This window comes from Hylaeus volcanicus, chromosome 6 (assembly GCF_026283585.1).
Source record: "Hylaeus volcanicus isolate JK05 chromosome 6, UHH_iyHylVolc1.0_haploid, whole genome shotgun sequence".
Taxonomy (NCBI): domain Eukaryota; kingdom Metazoa; phylum Arthropoda; class Insecta; order Hymenoptera; family Colletidae; genus Hylaeus; species Hylaeus volcanicus.
The window spans coordinates 24,136,424-24,157,771 of record NC_071981.1 but is presented as its reverse complement, the minus strand read 5'-3'; the positions used below and the strand labels follow the sequence as shown (position 1 = coordinate 24,157,771).

Sequence of the window (21,348 nt, the reverse complement as noted above, 5' to 3'; positions counted from 1 at the left end):
CGATGTATAAATGTGTATCGTTTTTAGAGTATGGAAATATTTTCGTTCCCTCTGAAAGTTAATTTTTATTCAAAATGGCGGCCTTATCGTGGGTGGTACTTTCTTATGCGCACGTGGGATTTGAATTTTAAAGTATGCAAGGAGATTCTTATTAATGAATATGTTTTTTACATCAAGGAATTAAATGGAATTTTATTTTTTTTTCTCTGTAAAGCACAGGTACATGTCTAGTTTCTCTATTTTTAATTATTGGGTGAACTGAGCATAGTGTCGAAATATCGCTCTACGTTTATACACAAAAGAATTGTATATTAATATAGAAAAATTCGTATGTGTTCATGAGCCAGGCGAGCATAGAAAGTTTCATTTTAATCCGTCGGTGTTGTTTTCCTTAAAAAGAATCACAACGATCGTCTATTTTTCGACCCGTTGCACGAGACAAACCCCTGAAGATATTAGTTCGAAACTTTGCACCGCTGCTTATACATATCTCGCCCAGATGCATAAATTTTCTTATACGTATATGCAAAATAGTTTGAAAGATATAGGCTGGTCGCATAACCGATGTAAGAAACGAGTATCCACGCGGTTGATACCTTCTTAGCACTCCCAGTGGACCGAGTACAAACAAAAATTAGAGAAACTACCAATGTAGTGCTGTTACAATCGCAACAACACGAAATAAAAAAAACATGAAAAATCAGTATAATAGTTTGCAACACGATGTATCGATTTCCTTCGTAAAGATTCTTCAGTTTAACGCATGAAAAAATAATTCATTGCTACTGCTACGAAGATACTTATACTTTACATAAACACAATTCGTTTATTACCTTAGTAAAATTAAGACAATTATAGAAAAATTAAAATAGAATTCGCTTTTTTATAACGCCAGAGTGGAATATTACAACCCTTAAATATCGCCATGGCATTCTACATATAAAAATGAAATTGCGCTAAACAATAATCGAATCGAAACCACCACAGTAAATGGATTAGTTTGCGTGCAACAACGCTGTTTAATATTTAATCGATGTAACGTTTCCGACGGCATTAATATTTAACGACGTGTTCGAAATTTCGACATGTAATTCGACATGTTATTATCATCCAACGACGCAGTTGCCATTAAATTACTGGACGTCGTTCCCTATTAACAACTATTTCACCGAAATAGTGAAATTTCAAAGTTACACGGAAAAGACTTAAAATTAGCCCTCGGAACCCAATCACGCGCCACGTTCCCCTAAATATCGGCTTCCGACCATCTTCTATCCAAACAGAAAATAAAATCTCGCGGCGATCGAAAGGTTAAAGGTTAAAGCTGTTAAAAGGGCTTGCAAACAAGCAGGCGCGGTACTGCTCGCAGCATTTCCGAAGTTGCCCGTTTGGCGGCGATATGGGCGATCCGATTTGGGACCGACCGAAACGATTCCTCGTTAGCGATTGATGCGAGTCAGGCTGCGGGACGTCCACGTGGAGACTGGCACGGTTCCGAAGCCGACACACGGTCTGCGATAAGAAATGTCCCAGAATAACCTCCTCCAAGGATACAACTGTGAGTAACAGCCGACAATAACGGAAAATTTACCGATTTCACGCGTTTCCCGTCCATTCCTTTCCGCCCGTTCGCGCACCACGCGAATTTCTGATCGCGTTAACGCGCCGAGAAGTCTCTCGCCGTTCTGTCGCGCCTCCGTCCGTGAAAAATGAGCTGTGATAATGGCGGCTTTCGTTTATTTGCGGACAGCGGCCGGAAAAAAGGCGAGGACCGACAATGTCGGTCTTCTGCCGATCGCGAACCTCGAAATACCGCCGCTTTGACAGTCTTTTCTCTTCGTCTTTCCAATCGTACGCGACGGGTCGACCGGGGAAGCTACGATTTCGACGCGACGATGGCTACCGATTCTTTCGTTAATTTCAGTGGACGCGCGGTGCCGATTTTGTGAACAGCGCGCGTTTATCGTGGTCGTAGTGTCGCTCGTGCAGATGGATTTCGGGCGATTTTAGGGCCGTGTTCTTGGGATCCATTGCTCTCGTTGTGTTTCGTGTACTCGGAAATATACATGTTTTTGTAGTGGCGAATGTTATTGGTGAAATGATCGTCGTGGAAAGGTGCCTGGGTGTTTGAAATATGTAAATTCACAGGTATTTGTGCGTCTCACGTATATTTAGAAAGTTGTTGATTTTTATAAGTAATTCTTTAGTCTCAGGAATATATTTTTTTTATGTCTTAACCGTTACTTATCATTTCTCTTCATTATTTTTTAATGTACCCCAAATATTTGTTTGGAAACATATAAACAGGGAATCATTGAAATATCTTCATCGCTATTTATTGAATCAACTATATTTTCAATTGGGTCTTTCTAAACTTTTTTTTTTTTTTCAAATAAGTCCATTAGTTCAACAACTTTTCTAGAAAAAACGATTGGCACTAATTTTGTCTCATAGCTGAAATTGTGTCATACTTTATCAATCTCTTTTAATTTCTATAAATCAACGTATAGAAATCTAACGCCTTGGATGAATATTGCGATCGGATTACTAGAATCAATAGTGAGACGAATCCGTCTGTTGGGCGCAACATTGTCTCGAGAGCATGAGCTCATCGCTCGACGACCATACATTGTATATAGTATAGCGATCGCAATGGCGAGGCACCTGCATCGGAAAGTCCATTTAAATTAGTTTATTTCAAACAACGCACTCGAAACATACCAGTCCATGACGCATTTTCCACAAATCATTAGTTAAGATACCCTCAACGTAAATAAATTACGAAGCGTTCTCAAACAATTATCGAACAGTGTGAATTAATTGTCTATATTAATTTTATTTTTGATTCCCAATTTTTCTTTTTAGATCCAAAGCCTATTTCTATTTTGTTACGTTACTCTTAAGATATTCCTAAATTACAGTGAAATAGGGTCTCACAACTTGGCTTAAAAAATGATAACTGGAAATTTGAGCTTTTAATCGACATAAAATGGGTAACGCAATTTATTCATTCCATCCCATTACGTATTCTTTTACGTGAGCGCGATCAAATTTCATAGAGAGCATAAAAAATGTGCTGACGTAATAGCAGCTGTAGCTGGCAATGGTTTATTAATTTTTTAAAAAAAGGAGGTAAAGAGATTGTTCCGTCGCGAGAGGTATTAGACTGCGAGAACATCGCGTTCTCCTTTTTCAGTAAGATTCTAAAGAACTTTCTTCTAAGAAACGATCGATATTTTCAGTCCTCGACTCGAAGAGTATCAACAGATAAATAATTTCACCTTGATCGTGTAATTATTTAGCGATGCTCCTTGTTACGAGTTCTTATTTTGCGTAAATCTGTTTATAACAAACCTGTACAAACAGTTTTATGCATAAATTAGGAGAAAAGGATAAATGTATAAATTCTTCAGGAAAAGTCACGTAACGAGATCAACTTCTCCTTTCCTTTTTGATCGAAGGATGCTTAAATTTGATAGAATTTGTATGAAATTGGTATAAAATCTAATCCATTGGAGTTACGGCTTACTCGAATACCCGTTCTATGCGAATAAATTTCTACGAGAAGTTTTCATTCATCATCCGTCATTCGAGCAACGCTCTTAACATTCCAATGTTTCAGAGTTTCTTAGAAATATTTTAATTGCCATAGTTCCATGTCTAATTTACAGAAGAAAATGTCGACAACGCTGATTTCCATAAATTTAAACGCGTTTCGACGATTGCGCGACGTTCTTTTCAGAATTAACCGGCCAACCAGCCGCAGTGGGGGCGGAATTATTATTTCTGAGACAACACAGGCAATTTTCACGAAACTCTGTTGAACTTTTCAGGGGAGTCCCAGTACGAAGATCCGCAGGTGCAATTCTCCCGTTCCATTCCAGACGAGGTCATCAGGTGAGCTTAAACCATTTACATGCATCAGGGTTGCGTCGGTGTTAGACCTAAGTGATTACACCGTAATCAGGTTTACCCTTGGCTTTAATCCCCCGATTCTCTGTCCTTTTGTTTTCGTGAAAATACTCGGGAAATTTAAAAATAACACGGCGACTCTGTTTAATTAAATAGACGCCTGTGGAGTAACACAACGGGCTTTTATTTTATTCCCCCCGCTATCCGGAGGGATTTGAAATATAGTGGCACGGAGTCGACGAAATATTGCCGAATCGGTATACGAACTACATTCGTATATTTTTGTTTGTTCGTTGTAAAATCATCATCTGCTATCTTATATATTTTTGAAAAGGATTGAGAAAAATGATTACCGTTACTGCGTTGTTAGTGTTTACGAAGTTTACGTGAAAGAAGAGACCGGAGACTGCGATGGGAGGAACGATGTCACCGTCGTACCTGGTTTGCCATGTACCAATGACCATCAGTTAATCCAGGTAAACCGTTAATTGCTTCCTCCATTATTGTTCTTATGGAATTTATAAATACCAATCTTTACGATACGCTATTTTCTATGTAAAATTTTCTGTCCACGTTTCACCGTCTACAGATATTAATGAGAAAAGAAATACTTTTTTTTAGAATGACTGCATGAATCTGGATGTAGCCATAGACTCCGAGGTGATCAATATCGACGGGAGTGTAACAAAATTGCTTGGAAAGGACGCTTATAAATACAAGGTAATTAAAATCAAATCAAATATCGTTTACCATAAAAGTATGACGATTTTTCGTAGCACGTACAGACTTCGGAAATCTTTTATGCAAAGTGATTTGTTGTCTTTTATGCTCGCCTTCTTCAGCTTTTGGATCAACATGCCAATATGCCCGAAGATAACGTTATGGTGTACTCGCATCCTGTCGCGGAGGCTCCTTCCTCGTCCGCCACTCGTATGATCGATAAAGATGATCCAAGATCGAAGCTCCATTTCGTCAAGTACCTAAAGCGCGATGGGAAGACACTGAAGATATGGGAGTGCGGAATTTGTGAGTAACTTTACACCAAACGATTCAAATATCGATCCTTTGAACTCGATAATTACTTCTATAGTTTAAAAAAGAAACCACACTTCCATTATTTCTGAGAAATTAAAAATAACGAATTATTTACTATAACTACTCCAATACTCACTATTTCTTCAATTCTCTACCAACAGAAATACGATTCCTTTCTGCGAACCCTTTTTAAATATAAATTAACGCTCCTCCACCTCGAATTTATTTAATTTTTATCTAATTAAAATTAGATAGATTCACGGTACCTATCGGTAATATGAACAGAAGTACAAGATAAATCGTTGCCGAATTCGAGGACAATATAATTAAAGCGCAGAATACATAGATTGCTCAACAATGATCCCACGAGTCACCCAAGGGTTGAATCGAGGATAAAGAGAGATTCTCTGCTCGATCCAACCCCCACTCGGTCAAACACTCGGGGAAAAGTGCTTGAAGCTTAATATTCCAACTAGGTTCGAAGGAGTTCCGGCATCAGTACACCTTGATGAGACATTTGCCAACTCACACCGACGAGAGGAACTTTAAATGCGAAGCTTGCGGCAAAGCTTTCCGCCAGTTATCGACACTGAGCCAGCACAAGGCGATACACAGCGACGCCCGACCGTACGTCTGTGAATTTTGCAAGAAAACTTTCAACAGGTCAGCACGTGAATCGATACGTAATTCCTCCGCGACGTCCTTCTCTGATTTCGACTTACTCTCAGCTTTTCCTATCACGCGCGGTACGTCCTATTCGTCGCCTGCTCGATTCAACGGGGTGGCTTGATAAAATTTTTGAAAGCATTTTTGTAGACGATATTATTAATTTGGAACACTACGAAATGAATTTTACCCGTCATTCGTCAATTCCTCAAATTCCATAGCGCTTCAACCGATTCAATTTTGTTCAGTCTTACCAAATCTCTGACGCAATAGAACTTTTGAACTTTTAATCAACCCACTCCGCTCAACCGTCGCTCGAGGTATTTTTTTAACGTACGGTGCGTAGAGAAATTAAAACTGCAATTTCCGTCAGGAATATAATAACGTCACGTACACGCGCGTAGCTCATTAGCGTTTTGAATCGCGGCGAAATTGCGAAATGCGGAAGGAAATTTTTAACGAGCGCGACATTTTTGTTTTTCCACAAATTAATTTTAATAAAGCGCGGCCTTTAAATGAACTTACTTAAATTCGTAACGCACAGGAAATCCACGATTGGTCGTCCTTTACATTTTCAGGGACACTTGTTAGAATACTTGTACCGAATTAAATATCTTTCTCATTTTTGCAGAGTGTCTACGTTGATCTCCCATCGGAAAACTCATTCGGAACACAAGCCGCACAAGTGCCAGGTTTGTGGGAAGGGATTCCATCAAAAAGGTAACTATTTCTCCTACAATATTTCCATCGAATTAATAATAATTGTGTTTGTTTATTTTGTACACGTTTATATTTCATTTCTCAATTTAATAAGCAGCAATTCTCTGTTTCTTTGGCCTCGCAAACAAATTCCTATCAAATTAAATATAAATTCCTGTACTAAAGTTTCCGAAACTTTTATAATCTATATTACTTTCAATTTTCATGCTACATCCTCCATTTTATACATTTATGCTTGAAAAATGACTTTAATAAACCTCGATAAAAAACGTTGCTAACAAAATAATCTCATCCAGTAAACCTATTTCTGAGAACCAAAGAACCGGAACATTTTATTTATCAAACTATTCAAGATTAAATAAATAACCAAACAGTCCTTTTCACCTACCCTTGATAATTATACGAAACACCCTCCCGTAAACAGGCCCGAATTTCTGCGATCACTTTGCGCGATGCACAAAACGATAACAAGCGCTAATGGCTAAATACACGTTTCGTTGTCAGGCAATTTGAGGAACCACGTATTTACTCATACGAACGAGAGGCCGTACAAATGCGAGCTCTGCGGCAAAGGCTTCAATCAAATGTCGAATTTGGTCTGCCACAAGGTCAAAGCGCACGCACACGCGGAGAAAATGCAGTACGTGTGCGGAATCTGCGGCAAAGAGTTTCCGCGTCGATTCTCTTTGAGATCGCACGAGGAGTACAAGCACGGCATAAAGTATCGACATCCGACCGCATCCCAGCCGGGAGTGAACGATCCGAACATCATAAGAAAGTAGGTAGACGTCGCGAATGATGCTTAATTCGTTCATCGACTGACAGCCTTTCTGCGCGGATGAATGCACGCCGTTGGAATGTTGATTTTTCCAGTCAGCGAAAACCAGACGCTTTTCCCACCTTACGCCATCCCCCTTTTTCGTAAATTCATTCCTACCGATCTTTCACGGACGGTCCTCATCGGAACCTGTATCTAGGGAGCGCGCCAACCCTCCGCGATATCGTAATGCACGATCTGTAGTCGATACGTTGCATTTTATATGCGCGGGGAGAAAGAAAGATCAGACATGGAGGGTGGCACCGCCGGTGGCGGGCAAAAACTGAAGAGGGGATGTTTGTTATTTTTTCGTGGGCGAAACATGCGCGATTCAATTATTTGGCGATCGAGAGTTGTCCCAAAAAGGGTTTTAGAATTTTTTTTTTAGAGAACGTTGATGGGATTGGAGTGTATCCACTTTTTTTTTCAAGTGAAAGATGGTATTTAATATCGAAACTACCAACGCGGTTAAATTATGTGGACAATTATTTGAACGGAGAATTAATTTGGGTGACCATTGCTCCTCGTTCCTTTAATTAGAAAGATATTGGTTTTTGTATGTATAATAAGCATGTGTCCGACAGGTGTGTATTTTTGAATTAAAAGAATAAAATCTTGAAGCTTCTTTTGGTAAACCCCTTATATCGGTTTAAACGAAGTCGGGCGAACAGTTCGGATGAACAGGCGGGAGAGCTTCCTGTGGAACTTGTTTATATATAAATATAGTTATACTGCTCCGATATCTAGATTTCTTTTCTCTTTTTCGATTTCTACGTTCATATGCACCGGCATTCGGGAGTGTTTATATATGTACTGATTATTGGTCATCTAAAATTCATCGATTTCACTCACCACAACGGTTCATACGCGGTCGTGACCTGAATCAACCGATGATGTAATATTTAAATACGTCACTAGTATCCGCATTATCCAAACATCGCACATATATCGATACTCATTTGAATAATAATATTAACATAACGATGCTCGAATAATTACACACGAATAGCAATTTTCGAAAACTCGTATAGCAATATCCCGATGCGAGTATTTTAACGACACTATTCGAGTAATAATTCGTTCAATGAATAGGTTACTAGATTCTTGATGGCTGAGAAAGAGAATCAATTATCATTTAATAACGTACGCAAGATGAAACGATCTTTCTATCTATTATTCGTGAGCGGTTCTAGCGTTGATTCTGACATGAACTTGTGGCTTGTCTCGACCACTCTCATTTGGCCAACTAACAGACTGTAACTAATTCGCTTTCCAATCACTGTGCAATTTAACCTCTTCCACTCGCATTACATAGTCACGTCGCGTGCTTCTTGATTGCAAAGCTCAACATGTCGTTCAAGAATACACTCGGACAGTATCCGTCAGATGCTCGTTTTGTTAGCAATTTGTACAGAACAGAGCGATATATTTATCCACCCTTAACATTTAAGAAGCTCGATAAATTATAGTTATTGCATTAAACATGCAAAGAAATCTATAAGAAATCTTGACGACATGTATCGAACGAATGGCGAACGAGTCGAGAATTATTAAAAATTCGAGACGACGTTCACGCTCGTAAATATCGGTTGCATGAAACTCGATAACATTCAACTTCCAGTAAAAACGTCAGGATCGTGCAATTGCCCAATGGGGATCGCAATCAGACCATCGAAGTTAGGAACAAGGATCCACTGATCGCGGTTAGTATCTCTGTTATGGAATCAGTTGTCACGTTCGCTAGAAATACTTTTTAACACGTTAGAATAACAACAGAATAATAACAGAAACACTGGTAATAAAAATAATAGAAATACTACGTTAAAAAAATAATAATAATAGAACGCTTTACAAACTATAGTCTAAATTGAGGACAAATGGAATAACAAATTCTATAATCACTGTCTGTTTTGTATAGCCTGATGTCATGGAGTCCGTGGTGATCGACAAGATCGATACGAAGGCGATGGAGATGGCAGTCCTCGAAGGTCAAACGCCCTTCGCCCTCTTGAAACCAGCCAAAGGTATTCCTGTCCTCGTCAAGGTCTCCCCAACTGGAACTCACAAAAATGTAAGGCTCTCCTTTCAAAATATCCTCGAACTTCGATTAAAACTAGCGAACTCGCGCATACGATCCAATCTAATTATTAAATAGACACGAACTCGAGGAATTTCATCTTCTTGAAAACTGAAATAAAAATGAACCTGATTAACGAAACGTATATCATCGATTGTCTCAGATTTTGACTCCAGCGACGGCCGAGGATCTACGAATGGCGGGGAAGATGACTCTGAGTCCGACGATCGCATCCGACGCGGACAGAATCAAGGCTGTGCAGATCAAAGTACCCGTGGTGGCCACCGTGATCCAGAACGTGGATCTCGATGGAAAGATCAGTTTCATCGTTGAGCCACCCGGACCTGAAAATGAACACGGTGACGATTCTTGTTGTCGAACGAAGGATCGCGTTAGGTCTTACGTGGGAATTTGAGGTCGAGAGGGTGCCCGCTACTTCTTGTGCGAAACTAAAGCGTCGAGATTGTACAGAGCTGCAAATAGAATCAGAAAATAATTTTTGTACGAAAAATCCTGCTTCGAAAGAATATTAAAAGGTCAATGAAGGAGGAGGAGCGAAATCCTCCTCGCTCAAAAGTTACAAAAATATATCCTCGGAAATAGATCACGATAGATCACGAACCCTAAATTAAATGTCCAAATGTCCAAAGTGTCGTCTTACTTTTTCGAGTTAGATACAATTCCATTCGAAACCTTCCCAAACGCTCGTAAAGCTCGCCGCACGCCCTTAGGCGCGAACTGTCCCGTAAGACTTTAACGGGTGCCCTTTCATCGATCCCGACGTTCTCAGTGATCTAATCGTTTCGCGACACGACGTTAACTCGATAACACCCAGTCGCGAGGAATTCGCCGCGAAGGCTGGGACGTCGTTGTCCGTCGATAATTGGCTCGTTATAGCGGCGATGTTTTTCGAACTGTCCCGGCTATGTGGTCTTTATTTGGTGCATTGTCGACAGAGAGCCTGGTCACGGCATTGGATTCTCAGTTCACGTACACCGAGGCCCCGAGAAACGAGCCGGATCGCCAGAACGGTCTTGTTGTATCCTCGGCGATGGAGGATTGCAACGAGCTGCTGGAATTGGCCGCCCAGGGTGGAATACAATTCGTGCGAGCGACCGAGGACGGTCGTTACGAGGTGATGAACGGATCGATTATGATTTTCGTATTTATGTACGGGTGGTATTGCGCGCACCCTCGAACAGGCTGCGTTACTTCGGTGTGGTGGCTTCTTTCCTAGGATCCTCTCCTCGAGTAGAACGACGGTTCTCCTCGGTTCGTAGCGAGCATTTAAACGGTTGCTTTTCTTCCCAGGGGTCAAAAAGTAAATTCTTTAAGGTCTTCGGAATATCTGTAATCGCATGAAATTTTTAAATTGTCAGGGTTGTAACCGTATATATCTCTGCAACTGATGCATCGGAGCTATCAAGGACGATGCATCCCTGTTAAGCATACGCTATCTTTTTTCTTTTATTTTACCCTGTTTTAATGTAGCGAGAGCATCGTTAATCATCGATTCATTTTAAAAGGAATTTGCAATCTTCCTTGCAATCTTACGTGTACTTGTGATACTATGTACATATGAAAGAAGAGACTGCAAAGACTCGAAAACTGAAACCATACTTAGCATTACTTTATTTATTAAACCCATAGACGTTCGGATAATCGTTAGATTTTCGAGTATCGTTATATTTACTATACTTAGCCAATTCCTTTGGGCAGGTGATGACGAACAGCGAAGCCCGCGACTTGATGGCGCAGAACTCCCACGACGTGACCATCCTGGACGGCGAGGAAGCGGACGCAATCAATGTGGTGAATATGCGCGGCAACGGGGACGTCATCATCGGGGATTCCGATAATCAGATCATGGTACTCGACTCGGCATCGACGCAGAAGCCCATGCCGATGGACGCTATCGAGATCCTGGAGGACAAGGACATCAGAATTCTTGACAGCAAGGGCCTCGAGGATCGTTTCGTGGACGGTATTAGTTTCCTGTCGCAGCCGAAAATCGATGATTTGATCCTCGGCTCGAAACCTTTGTCCATCGATGGCGGTGCGGCTGTCAACGAACACGAAGACGAAGGTATGAGGCTTTCTGCGTCGCTATTATTTATTGGACAGTTGTTCGCAAGCCACTTTGATGTTTCTAATGAAAATATACGCAGCATACGAGATCGACTGATTAGGCGGAGTAAAAGTAGTTCTTTTATCGAAGCAAGATATACCTGACATAGATTGATGGATATATATACAACTTCACACGTCGGAGACCTGTCGATGACTGGTGCTTGACCGTGCTTCTCCGATTACCGTCTGTTTGACTCTCGCTGCTTACAATCGGTCTTATAAACAAAAAAGATACGCTTCCGGGGTGCACGTGTGCGTGTCCCTTTGATTTCGGCCGACGAGTGTCCACTTGAAAAGCCATGCCGCCTTTATCGCGCCCATTCTACATGTATACGCGCGTTCATTCGATTTATATCAAGGTATATAACGAAGTTCGGAAAACGTTTCTGTCGAAATTAAATTACGCTCGTCAAATTTATTTCGCTGAAAAATTGTTAAGTAACGAGTAATTATATTTTTTCATTGAAAGTAAAGTTTTCTCAAGCTCGTAACAGTGCTCGTGGTACTTGGTTATGAAATTAACTCAAATATTTGTATTTCTTAAATTTTCTGAAGCTCCTTAACAAGACTGTCGACAACATTATGTAATCTATAAAAGAAAGATTTTCGAAGCTTCTTAGATACATGTTTCGCTAAATTTCGTTGTAGGCATAGGACTGCCATCGAACCAACAAGAATTAACGAGCATTCTCAGCCATCGAAGCGACTTTTCTACCCTCTCGAACACGTCGCAGGCCTCGATATCTTCCCTGTTGCTGAAAAGTCATCCACCGTTGTCGATGCTGAGCGAATCGCTTCCGTACCTGAAGAGCAACACGAGCCTGACGGAGGATTTGAATATTCTGGGCAACTCGACCATGGAAGACCATCACTCTGTCTACGACTCCAAGATGAAGTTACCCTCTGTTTTCGACGACAGCGAGTCCGACGCAGGATTGATACCCATCAGCCAGGCGGACATGAAGCTGTTGGGTTCGATACATCAAAAAACCAAGGTAACGCTTTGAAAACAAGGAAATATGTTGGGAGAACCGTTAATTCTAAACAGTTAGGTTGGGTTTAAATAGTTTAAATAGTTCATTTTAAATAGCCAATTCGAATAACCTAATTTTAAACGAAGTTCGATGTTTCATACGAAGGTCCTGGGCAATAAAATGAATTGTCTATCGTCGTCGAAGCTGTTCTCCGGCTTGGGCGAAGTGAAAATCTTGGGCCCCAAGAACCACGCTCAGGAAATCATGGCGCCCCAGTATTCAGACATCAAATTACTAAGTTCGTACGAGCAGTTTTTGAAGAACACAGCTTCGAACACGAACGGCTGCGATACCAACGTCGTGAACACTTTCGGCGGATCCAGGAAGGAGGTAAAGATTCTTGGAAAGAAGTTGGGAACGGGCATTATCACCAGCACGGAGGATGGCAACGTTGTGGAGGTCGTCGAAGAGAAAACTAAATTGGTAAAAAACTTCGCGTTACCCTTTAATTTATACGAACCATTGATCGTGCTCTTATTTCGTATTTTTCCATCTCTTTTAATCGAAAATTTGAAAGAATCCCAATATTACGAAATCACAAGAATCGCTCGAACGAGGTCCTCGCCTGAGCTGCTCCAGTTGATATTTAGCTACAATTTTCACGATTGCTCCACGATATACGCATTTTACGAAGACGAATTCCATAAACAATTTTGTATTTACTCCAAAGCTAGCGAAGCTTGAGAACTTGTTCCCAATTCGAACAACTGAACCAAAAATATATATAGTAGGTGGACTGGAAAGCAATGGTCGTTTTTGCAATCTGAAATACTTGTTTATCGTTCATCAAGCTCATTGATTTTGTTGGCATTGAAAATACGACGAATTAAAGATAGAAATTTATTGGAAAATTTGTTTGAATTTAATGCAAAAGAAACGACGTTACTTTGATTATTTCCGGTCTACCTAATACTTTCGTAAATATCCAGCGATTCCCCTTGCGTGTAAAGAATTCTGTTATTTTAAAGATGATGGACGCCGCAGGAGGTTTTTGCAACAACGTGGACGACAACACGGTGATTTCATCCCCCCGATTGGAGAGGCAGATCGCCGAAAATGGCGTCCCGGACAGTTTCTTTCTCCAAGTAAATCATCGCACAGCAACCCGTCCGTAGGCCGTCGTAACAATCGTTTTCGTGTTCACGCAGGCTTGCAGTCCGTGCGACTCGGACTTTCTGAATTTCGATAACCGTCTGAAAGACACCTCGCCCGGCAGCCATTACGAGAGAGCCCAAAAGGATTCCAGGGACAGCTTCTGCTGCACCGGCGGTCTGCCCGATCTCGATTGATGAAGAATCCGATTTCCTTTTACTTTTGCACCGCCAAACCCCCTTCGGTCTTGCCTCGCCGTGAAAGAGTGTCGCGCGACGTAGGAACTTTGTCGGCGACCGCTGATATCTCCCCATGGCTGCGGAGGATTTAATTAGAGCACTTCGGACGTGCGAATCGCTCGTACGTGGACGAACGCCTTGATTCGGATTCCACCGTATCGGCCGATCCGGTTCGACGATTCGTTGACCGCGTGCGATTAGTAGAATTTTGTTTTTACCCCTTGGACTCGAATGCTGTTTATTAGAATTCTCGTGCTCGACCGTCCCGCGCGCGTCGATTTTATCCTGTTAGACATTATTCTCGCGCCGAATCTTTTTTCTCAATTTCTTTACACGTCGTTTTACCGTAGCTAATTTTTTTTCGGCCGATTCTCGCGCCGAGTCGGGCAGAAATCGTGGTTTCGACGGCTTGGAACTTTCGAACGGAACCTTTACTACAAATTGCGGAAGACGGTGCGGAGTTCGAATTTCTTTTTTTTTTTTTTTTTTTTTAAGCTTAAATACAATTTTTCCTATATTCGAGTAATCGTTTTATTTGAGAGTCGCGGTTTGCTCGCGTCGATGCACGCCGCATGAAAGAAATAAATATATATGTATACAAAAAAAAAAAAAAATGGATGGAACAAAAAAACAGAAAACACACAAATAAAAATTGACACGGATATTCGTGGAGTCTCTAGAAACGGGTGCATTATACCATGCATCGGGAATTCAAATGAGGTTCGCGATTCGCGCGAATGCTAATGATTTTATTCACGGGAGAGAGAGAGAGAGATATACAGAGGGAAAAAAAACATTGCATTTTTTTCGCAGCGTCCGCCCGATCGCTTGTAAATTTCAATTCTCACGAACGTGCACGTGACCCGTGTTCAAATATGCATCGTTAATTTTCCGAGTTTCTGTTTCAACATGGCCGATTACATTGTATAAATTCGAATAGTATTTTATATTTGAATTTCGAGGTTGAAGAATAAATTGTGTGCAGAAAATCATCAAGCGTAAGTTTATCCTGTGCGATTGATATCGAAGCTTTTTCGAATAAAGGGCGAAAGGGTTAAAGTTCCAAACTATTACGGATCGCTCTCTTAATTTAACGGTACAGACAGATTAATATTCCGCCACGCATCGAGCACGAAATACCCGGAGCGAAAAGTACGAGACACACGATTGTTGCAACGCGTAGCCGTGGCGTCGGAAAGGATTTCAAAGCCCGCGGGGAATCCCCCAAGTTTTTACCCGTCTTTGGCCGTTGATTCGACATAACACATGTCACCGCCGCTTTGCACTTCCCGTGCGTACTCCACCGTGTGATACATATTACGGTTTTTCCGTCCCCGTTTCCCGAAGCCGGCGGGATCACCGAATTCGATAAAATTTACTCAACAGAAGGTAACGGCGTATGTTTGCACCGGCGACGTTCTCTATCTACCTTCATTTCCGGTTCAAGCTATCCTCTCCCCCGTTTCCTCGCTCTCTTACACGTCCCGCGAAGCGGACTTGAATCAAGTTGGGTCAGGTCGTGCTCGTGTCTCGCGCCCCCGCGCGGAGAGATAAAAGGAAATCGTCGCGGGGAAAATTTCTAGCAGACTGAACAGAGCCTTAGCCGTTTTCCCGGGGCTTTCTTCTTTATATCGTTGCTCTACGCTCTCTCCGCCACTGTTTCGATAATGTCGTAGCCTGCAGAATTTCATTTCGACCGTTGTTCGCGCCGAGCTTTAATGAAATTTGAGAAACAAGATCGTTCGACGTCCAACGTTTCATTTATCCGGTCTCCCTTCCTTTCGTTCCCACCCTTTCGCTATGATATCGTGATTTTACGTACTCCATTTTAATCCGGAGGTATTAAGGAAAGTCTCGTTCGAATCGAGTCGGTACTTTTCGGGATTAGCTACCGCGAACAAACGGAACGCACTTTAATTCCTTGCGTGCAAAGAGTTTCGCGAAAGGGCCTTTGGGATTTTGGTTTTTGACGAAACGCGAATGGCACGGGCTTTGCAGTAGATCTGCTTGTTTTAAACGATAGCTGAGACGCCACGACTATCCTGACCGTATTTTGTTGAAAAATAAAATTCCAAAGCCGCTTTGGGAAAATCCTTTGTGTATTAAAAAAACTATAGGTCCATAAGATGGGAGCAAACATTTGGGTATTTCGAAGAGAGTATTTGACAATTTCACACTGATCTTGATTTGTGTCAGTTGTAATTATTAATAATTTACATCTGGCTAACGCTGAAATATTTATTAACTAAGTGCAAGGTATTTTCATACTTGGCTCGATTTACATAAATATATCTCTTGTTTTTTCCCTTCCTTTGGTACGATTCCTAGATTACGGTAGGTATGCAGTTACACTCTACATAAATTACGAGAAACTAAATTTGTTCATACGGATGCAACGACAATCGAAGCTGGTGAATATTATTTAGCCATTTCTTTTATTTTCACTCTTTTAGTCATGGTCATTTCGAGCCTTGCAGAAACCAGATTGTCCTTTAAATTCGTTGATGTAGTTGGACTCACGATATAATATCGTAAATAAATGTAAATACCGATACAGATGATACAGCACAATCGAGAATTCCGATTCAGGCGACTTTAACGAATTTTGTGAAACGGCAGAGCTGCCGGGCGACGAACTTTTATTCACCGAAAATTGCGTCAACGATTTGACGTAATGCCATTGACTTCTTCGTTTCGTCTTGCTCTTCGTCTCGACGTGGTACGCAGAGACGTTCGCATCCAGCGTGTGTGGACGGAGATCGAATTTGCGAAATGGCTGTGTACGAGGGTTGAATTTCTGACGAGGTAATACGCGGCGAGAGGGGAGACGGTAAAGGGGGTGCGGAAGGGGTCGCAGACTGACGTCCCGCGGATGGCGGAGGACGGAAAAAAGTTGTAAGGGGAGAAATTCGAAGTGAATTCCCCTAAAATAGGCGTCCCGTCAATTTGCTGCTTCACGGCTGACGACGAGTTGCCCGCGTGTCTTTCTTCGGGAGAGTAGTTCAAATGGGTGCGACGATTTCGCCTATTCTTCGACGGCATTAGTTGGAATTTAAAGGGTGCTTCTATTTCGGTCCGTAACTCGATGCGTCGTTCTTTTTATTTTTTTTTTTTAAAGGAAGGTGAAAGTTTCTCGGGGTGAAAAGGAGGCCATTTTCAGGAGCTTGTATTTTGAAAAGTAATCGTGATAACAAATTCGAGCTATGTATATTTGCAGAAGGTACGAAACAGCTAAGAAAAGGAAAGCGTAAGCAAAAAAAAAAAGATAGGCGACTGGAGTGGATCAAAACGTCGTCAAGTTCATCTATAACATAAAAAAAGGGAGCTGGGTATACTTGATCTTTATGAGGGTGGTTATCGCCGGCACTAGAAAATATAAAATACTACCTGAAAATCCACCGATGGTACTACCGATAGTGAAGTACGTGCATGATACTACCATGGCCACATAATAATATTCTTAATAACGACTATATTAGAAAATAAACACTTTCTGGAACTGGAAATTATTTTTTATAAATATACAGTAATTCCAGCGCCAACTGTAGGCAGGTGTTTTTTTTTATCATTTAATGCCCAATTTAAGAAAATAGTACTAACATATGATTTATTATGTATCAGGTACAGATATTTCATCCAAACCAACTAGAAATTTGCTCGAGTAGCTAATTTTTATAGCGAAACTTCCGCAATGAATGTTCGTGTTCGGAAGCATATTAAATCCGAACGATCTACTCCCGGTCTCGTTACCTTTTTTAACGAAATTACCGTCCAGCTGGATTCAGGGTTTCGGCGGTATTAGGAGGGTTCAGGTTTCACTCCGTTTACGACTAAGAGGCGTAACGACTCTTCTTGCCCCTATTCACGCTGGTAAATTGTTGAGAATACCGCGAGAGAATAATGCGCGACTCCTCCCCGACGACTCGAAATAAGTGTACTCGTGGCTGCTGAAGTTTTATCGGGTCGCCTGAATTATGGTGGCCGGGTACTCGTCGCATCACGATCCTACGAACCCTTAAACATATCAGAAACTCGAGCGTTCCATCCGTGGGTGATATATTTTGCAAATGATCTCTTTTCGCAAGAAGAAGAATGCTCATTTTGATGAATCCGTTTACCTCGAATCATCTTCTCGATGGCGCTAGTTGTAACTGAAAACAGTTTTTTGTGAATTGTTCCATCGCAGAATTAACGGTGTTACGTTTAACGTTATCTATTTTCTCTGATTTATGTAATATGAATTTTTTTTTTTTTTTATTATGAGGCTGTAGATTTTATATATCTATTACGTGTTTATATGTAAACGGCAGGTGCGAAACAAGCACGGAATAAATTTTATTAACGTTAGTATTTCGTTTCGTATCGATACAGTAATAATATTATTATTTCATATTAATTAAATTAGCCCATATAAATGCACGTATATCAGGTATTAAAGAAGATCGATATCGTTTAAATTGAAAGCAAATAAGTAGAATTTCATTTGATTAGAAGCGAATGATTAAATCGTTTCAAGAGTATGGGCTATGTTACGCAAATTTATGATGGTGGAAACACGAAACGAGTATTAATTATTTTTTATCGTTACGATTTCGCATTGATTGACCCGATACTACAAAGAATTCTATCCGAGTTCTGTTGTCGGCGAGTGTGACGTTAATATTGCACGTACGCAGAATTTTAGCCGGCAGGAATTAAATAGAATTGCAGCGGAAACGCGATTACCAAAATTTAATTACGGAACCCTGCCTCCGATGCAAATTGCTTTTGCGGAACATTTGTAGGCGTTACAAAATGTTCACTTTCCGAAGTCTGAACCCGTCACGAACTTACCATAGCGAATATCCACTAACGTTGAGCGTAACTGTTATCTGAGTCTCGAATAATAACGAAAGAAAATTTTGGAGTACATTTCACCTTTGTTGATAGATTGCATCCGAAATAATAACGAGCCGAAGAATAAATATCGTTAACGTTTCAAGTATCTCAATTTATTCAGCAATCATTAGTTGCGAGTTCTTGACGAATAAATATTGTATACGCATTTTTTTCCAACCCTTACTCATGCTGTATATTGTTCTTCGATTCATAAATAAGAGATCCGAAAGTAATTCGATACGGTTGCTTCGACAGTTAAAAATGTTCGAAAATTGTTACGAGTTCGAATAATATTCGCCACGATCACGAGCGAATTTCCACTTCGTATCCAATATCATAGACGCGAAAATAATTCTGGAAAGTGATCGAACATCGCGTATCCGCGCTTCCCATCGAACGACGATATTTGCATACGATCTGAATCTATGACGCGTGTCATGTTAATCGGGTTACATGCATTAAGTCGGCCCCCAATTATTTAAAATTCATTGGCAGATCGATCGGCCTTGTTTCCGCGAGCCGCGCGCGTCACGCGCTAGGCTTCATTATCATATTTGCGGACAATATTTATAAACAATTAACTTCGTATTCCGTTTAGATTAAATTCATCGAGCGAACTCCATCGAACGTTTGACCTGTTTTCTTTTGTCTTGGCGTTTACGTCAATAACCTGCTTCTATGTTCTACCGTTTTTGAAATACTTGCATCATAATTGTGGATGGTTGTTTGTCGATTCGATGAAACGATGTTTCAATTAACAGTTTTCTTCGTGAATTAATAACAATTTTTTTTCGGGGGAGTCAATAGTTACATTTCTTATGTTTTATGAAAAAAAGAAATTTTATGTTTCTTTTATTTGTTTAGATGCGTTTGGTTCGGATTCTGGTGTGCGTTTAAACCAAACGTTTATGGGGTACCTTTTATTTATAGGAACTTGAAAATAAAAGAGGATACGTGTAAGAAAATCTGTCCTTAAAATGTTGCTGCGATTTAATGGGACATTCGTTGGGGAAATAAATCGTAATAGTAAACGAACCTGTCAAAGCGATCGAGAGATCGTCGAATGAGTAGGCGAGGGAACGTTTAGGTATGAAAAAAAGGGGAGGAGGGCCGGTGGTGGTTTTCCTTAGCAAAAAAGAACGGAGAATTTGTAGGTAAGAAACTCCGCGCTAATTAAAGCTGTTTCATCAGAGATTCCCTTTTTCGAGGGGCTGGCCTCGGCTTTGAAATAAATTATACCGCGTTGAAAGCCTCTTCGCACTTCCTCAGATAATCCGCGGGTCCGTTTCGCCCAGGAAGTTACACTCGACGGGGAATTCTCGGCGGATGGAAAACGACGTAAGCCTTCTGATTATAGGTATGCCATAATGCACCGTGCGACGTCTCATTACTTTCTGTTTCCATTAAGACCGCGAGACGGGTGAAGTGGTATTTCCAAGGGAAGATTTCGAAGGAGATATTCGTTGCTTAAAGATCGTAATTAAGTTGCCTGGCCGACCGGTGGCTGCGCGAGCTAATTATTTTTCGAATCTTTCTTCCTCGTATTTATTTCTATCTAAGACGTTTTGCAGTTGACCTTAGCCTGTCATATATTTTTCATTTTTATCGACGACCTTTAGTCGTTTATTTCGTATTTTATCGAACAACTTTGCCCCCACTGTATCGAGTTTTTCAGCGATCATTCGGTACAGCAAAATTACACGAAAATTATTTTCATATACCCGAGTGCTACGTAAATAAATCCCACAAAGTTGTTTCGCCGTAGTTGCGTAGGTTTCTCGAAAGAAAATCCTAAATATCGCCTACGTTTTAAGCAATTTCTTTGGGGAAGTCTGTTCATAGAGGCATTAAATAATGTTTGATTATTTAGAGAGTGGGTCGGTTTCTCGCGGAGATAAGTCCACTATTTGTTCGGTATGAGATCCAGTAAGGAGAAAGCAAACATTTCGAGAGCCGACGTTCCTTCGGGCTTTTCGGGATTTGGAAATTCGTTGTCTCTTGCGTCTCTTCAAAGCCAATATTCTCACGGTTCTCTTGGCCCGTTAAGATTCCCCGGCTATTTCTGCGTTAAGTGGATGTTTCTCGGGGCATTTTTAAATAATTGGATGCAAAGCAGCCCGCGGAAAGGCGCGAATATCTCGCGATCGTGGCCGAGGAAAAGACAAGGAGGAATTCCGAGCACGGGGTTCGCTTAGAAATCCGAACGAGTTCCATCGCAACGAAATACTACGATTCTTTTCAATTTTTATAATTAGTTTAATCCCAATTGAATCTAATTTATATAAAAGATACAGCGAGCGTCGTTGTTACAAACGGATGACGTCAAATTTTAAATAGTTCGACTAGTAAATATCAGTGACAGTAAGCGAACGACGTTGCAGACAGAATCTTTTGGTGTATTTCGATGACGCCAATGGAAAAAATGAAATACGAGCGCAATGTGTCCCAGAATTAGTGTAAGAACCGGAAATGGTGGGTAAAACAGAAATCGTATCGAAAGCGTGGAGGTGTGAGAAAAATGAGTAGAATACCCAACGACAATATCGTCGCTCGTGGAATTGCAAATCAGTTTTAGGATTCACGAGCCGCGCGGTTAAAGTAACAGAAACCCAGTCGGGTAACCGCTAGCCGTTATGTTCGTACATAAATATAAGACAAGTCCTTCGGTGCGGGGGTCGACTATCAAGTAGCAAGGATGGATGTCGAGTCGATGGACGAAATATCGCGGCATATACTGGATCCAGTGTT

General features: G+C 41.0%; 1 protein-coding gene across 1 annotated transcript; it reads left to right on the top strand.

Moving 5' to 3' along the window:
- Positions 1-1,524: 1,524 nt before the first annotated feature.
- LOC128878981 (uncharacterized) lies at positions 1,525-14,630 on the top strand. Its single transcript, XM_054127714.1, has 17 exons — positions 1,525-1,558; positions 3,834-3,897; positions 4,283-4,388; positions 4,534-4,632; positions 4,755-4,938; positions 5,424-5,610; positions 6,245-6,333; positions 6,838-7,111; positions 8,772-8,853; positions 9,069-9,221; positions 9,391-9,586; positions 10,184-10,362; positions 10,947-11,313; positions 12,006-12,352; positions 12,497-12,814; positions 13,360-13,476; positions 13,540-14,630. Exons 1-17 carry the CDS (start codon positions 1,525-1,527, stop codon positions 13,678-13,680), a joined length of 2,937 nt encoding a protein of 978 aa, XP_053983689.1. The 3' UTR covers positions 13,681-14,630.
- Positions 14,631-21,348: the final 6,718 nt, after the last annotated feature.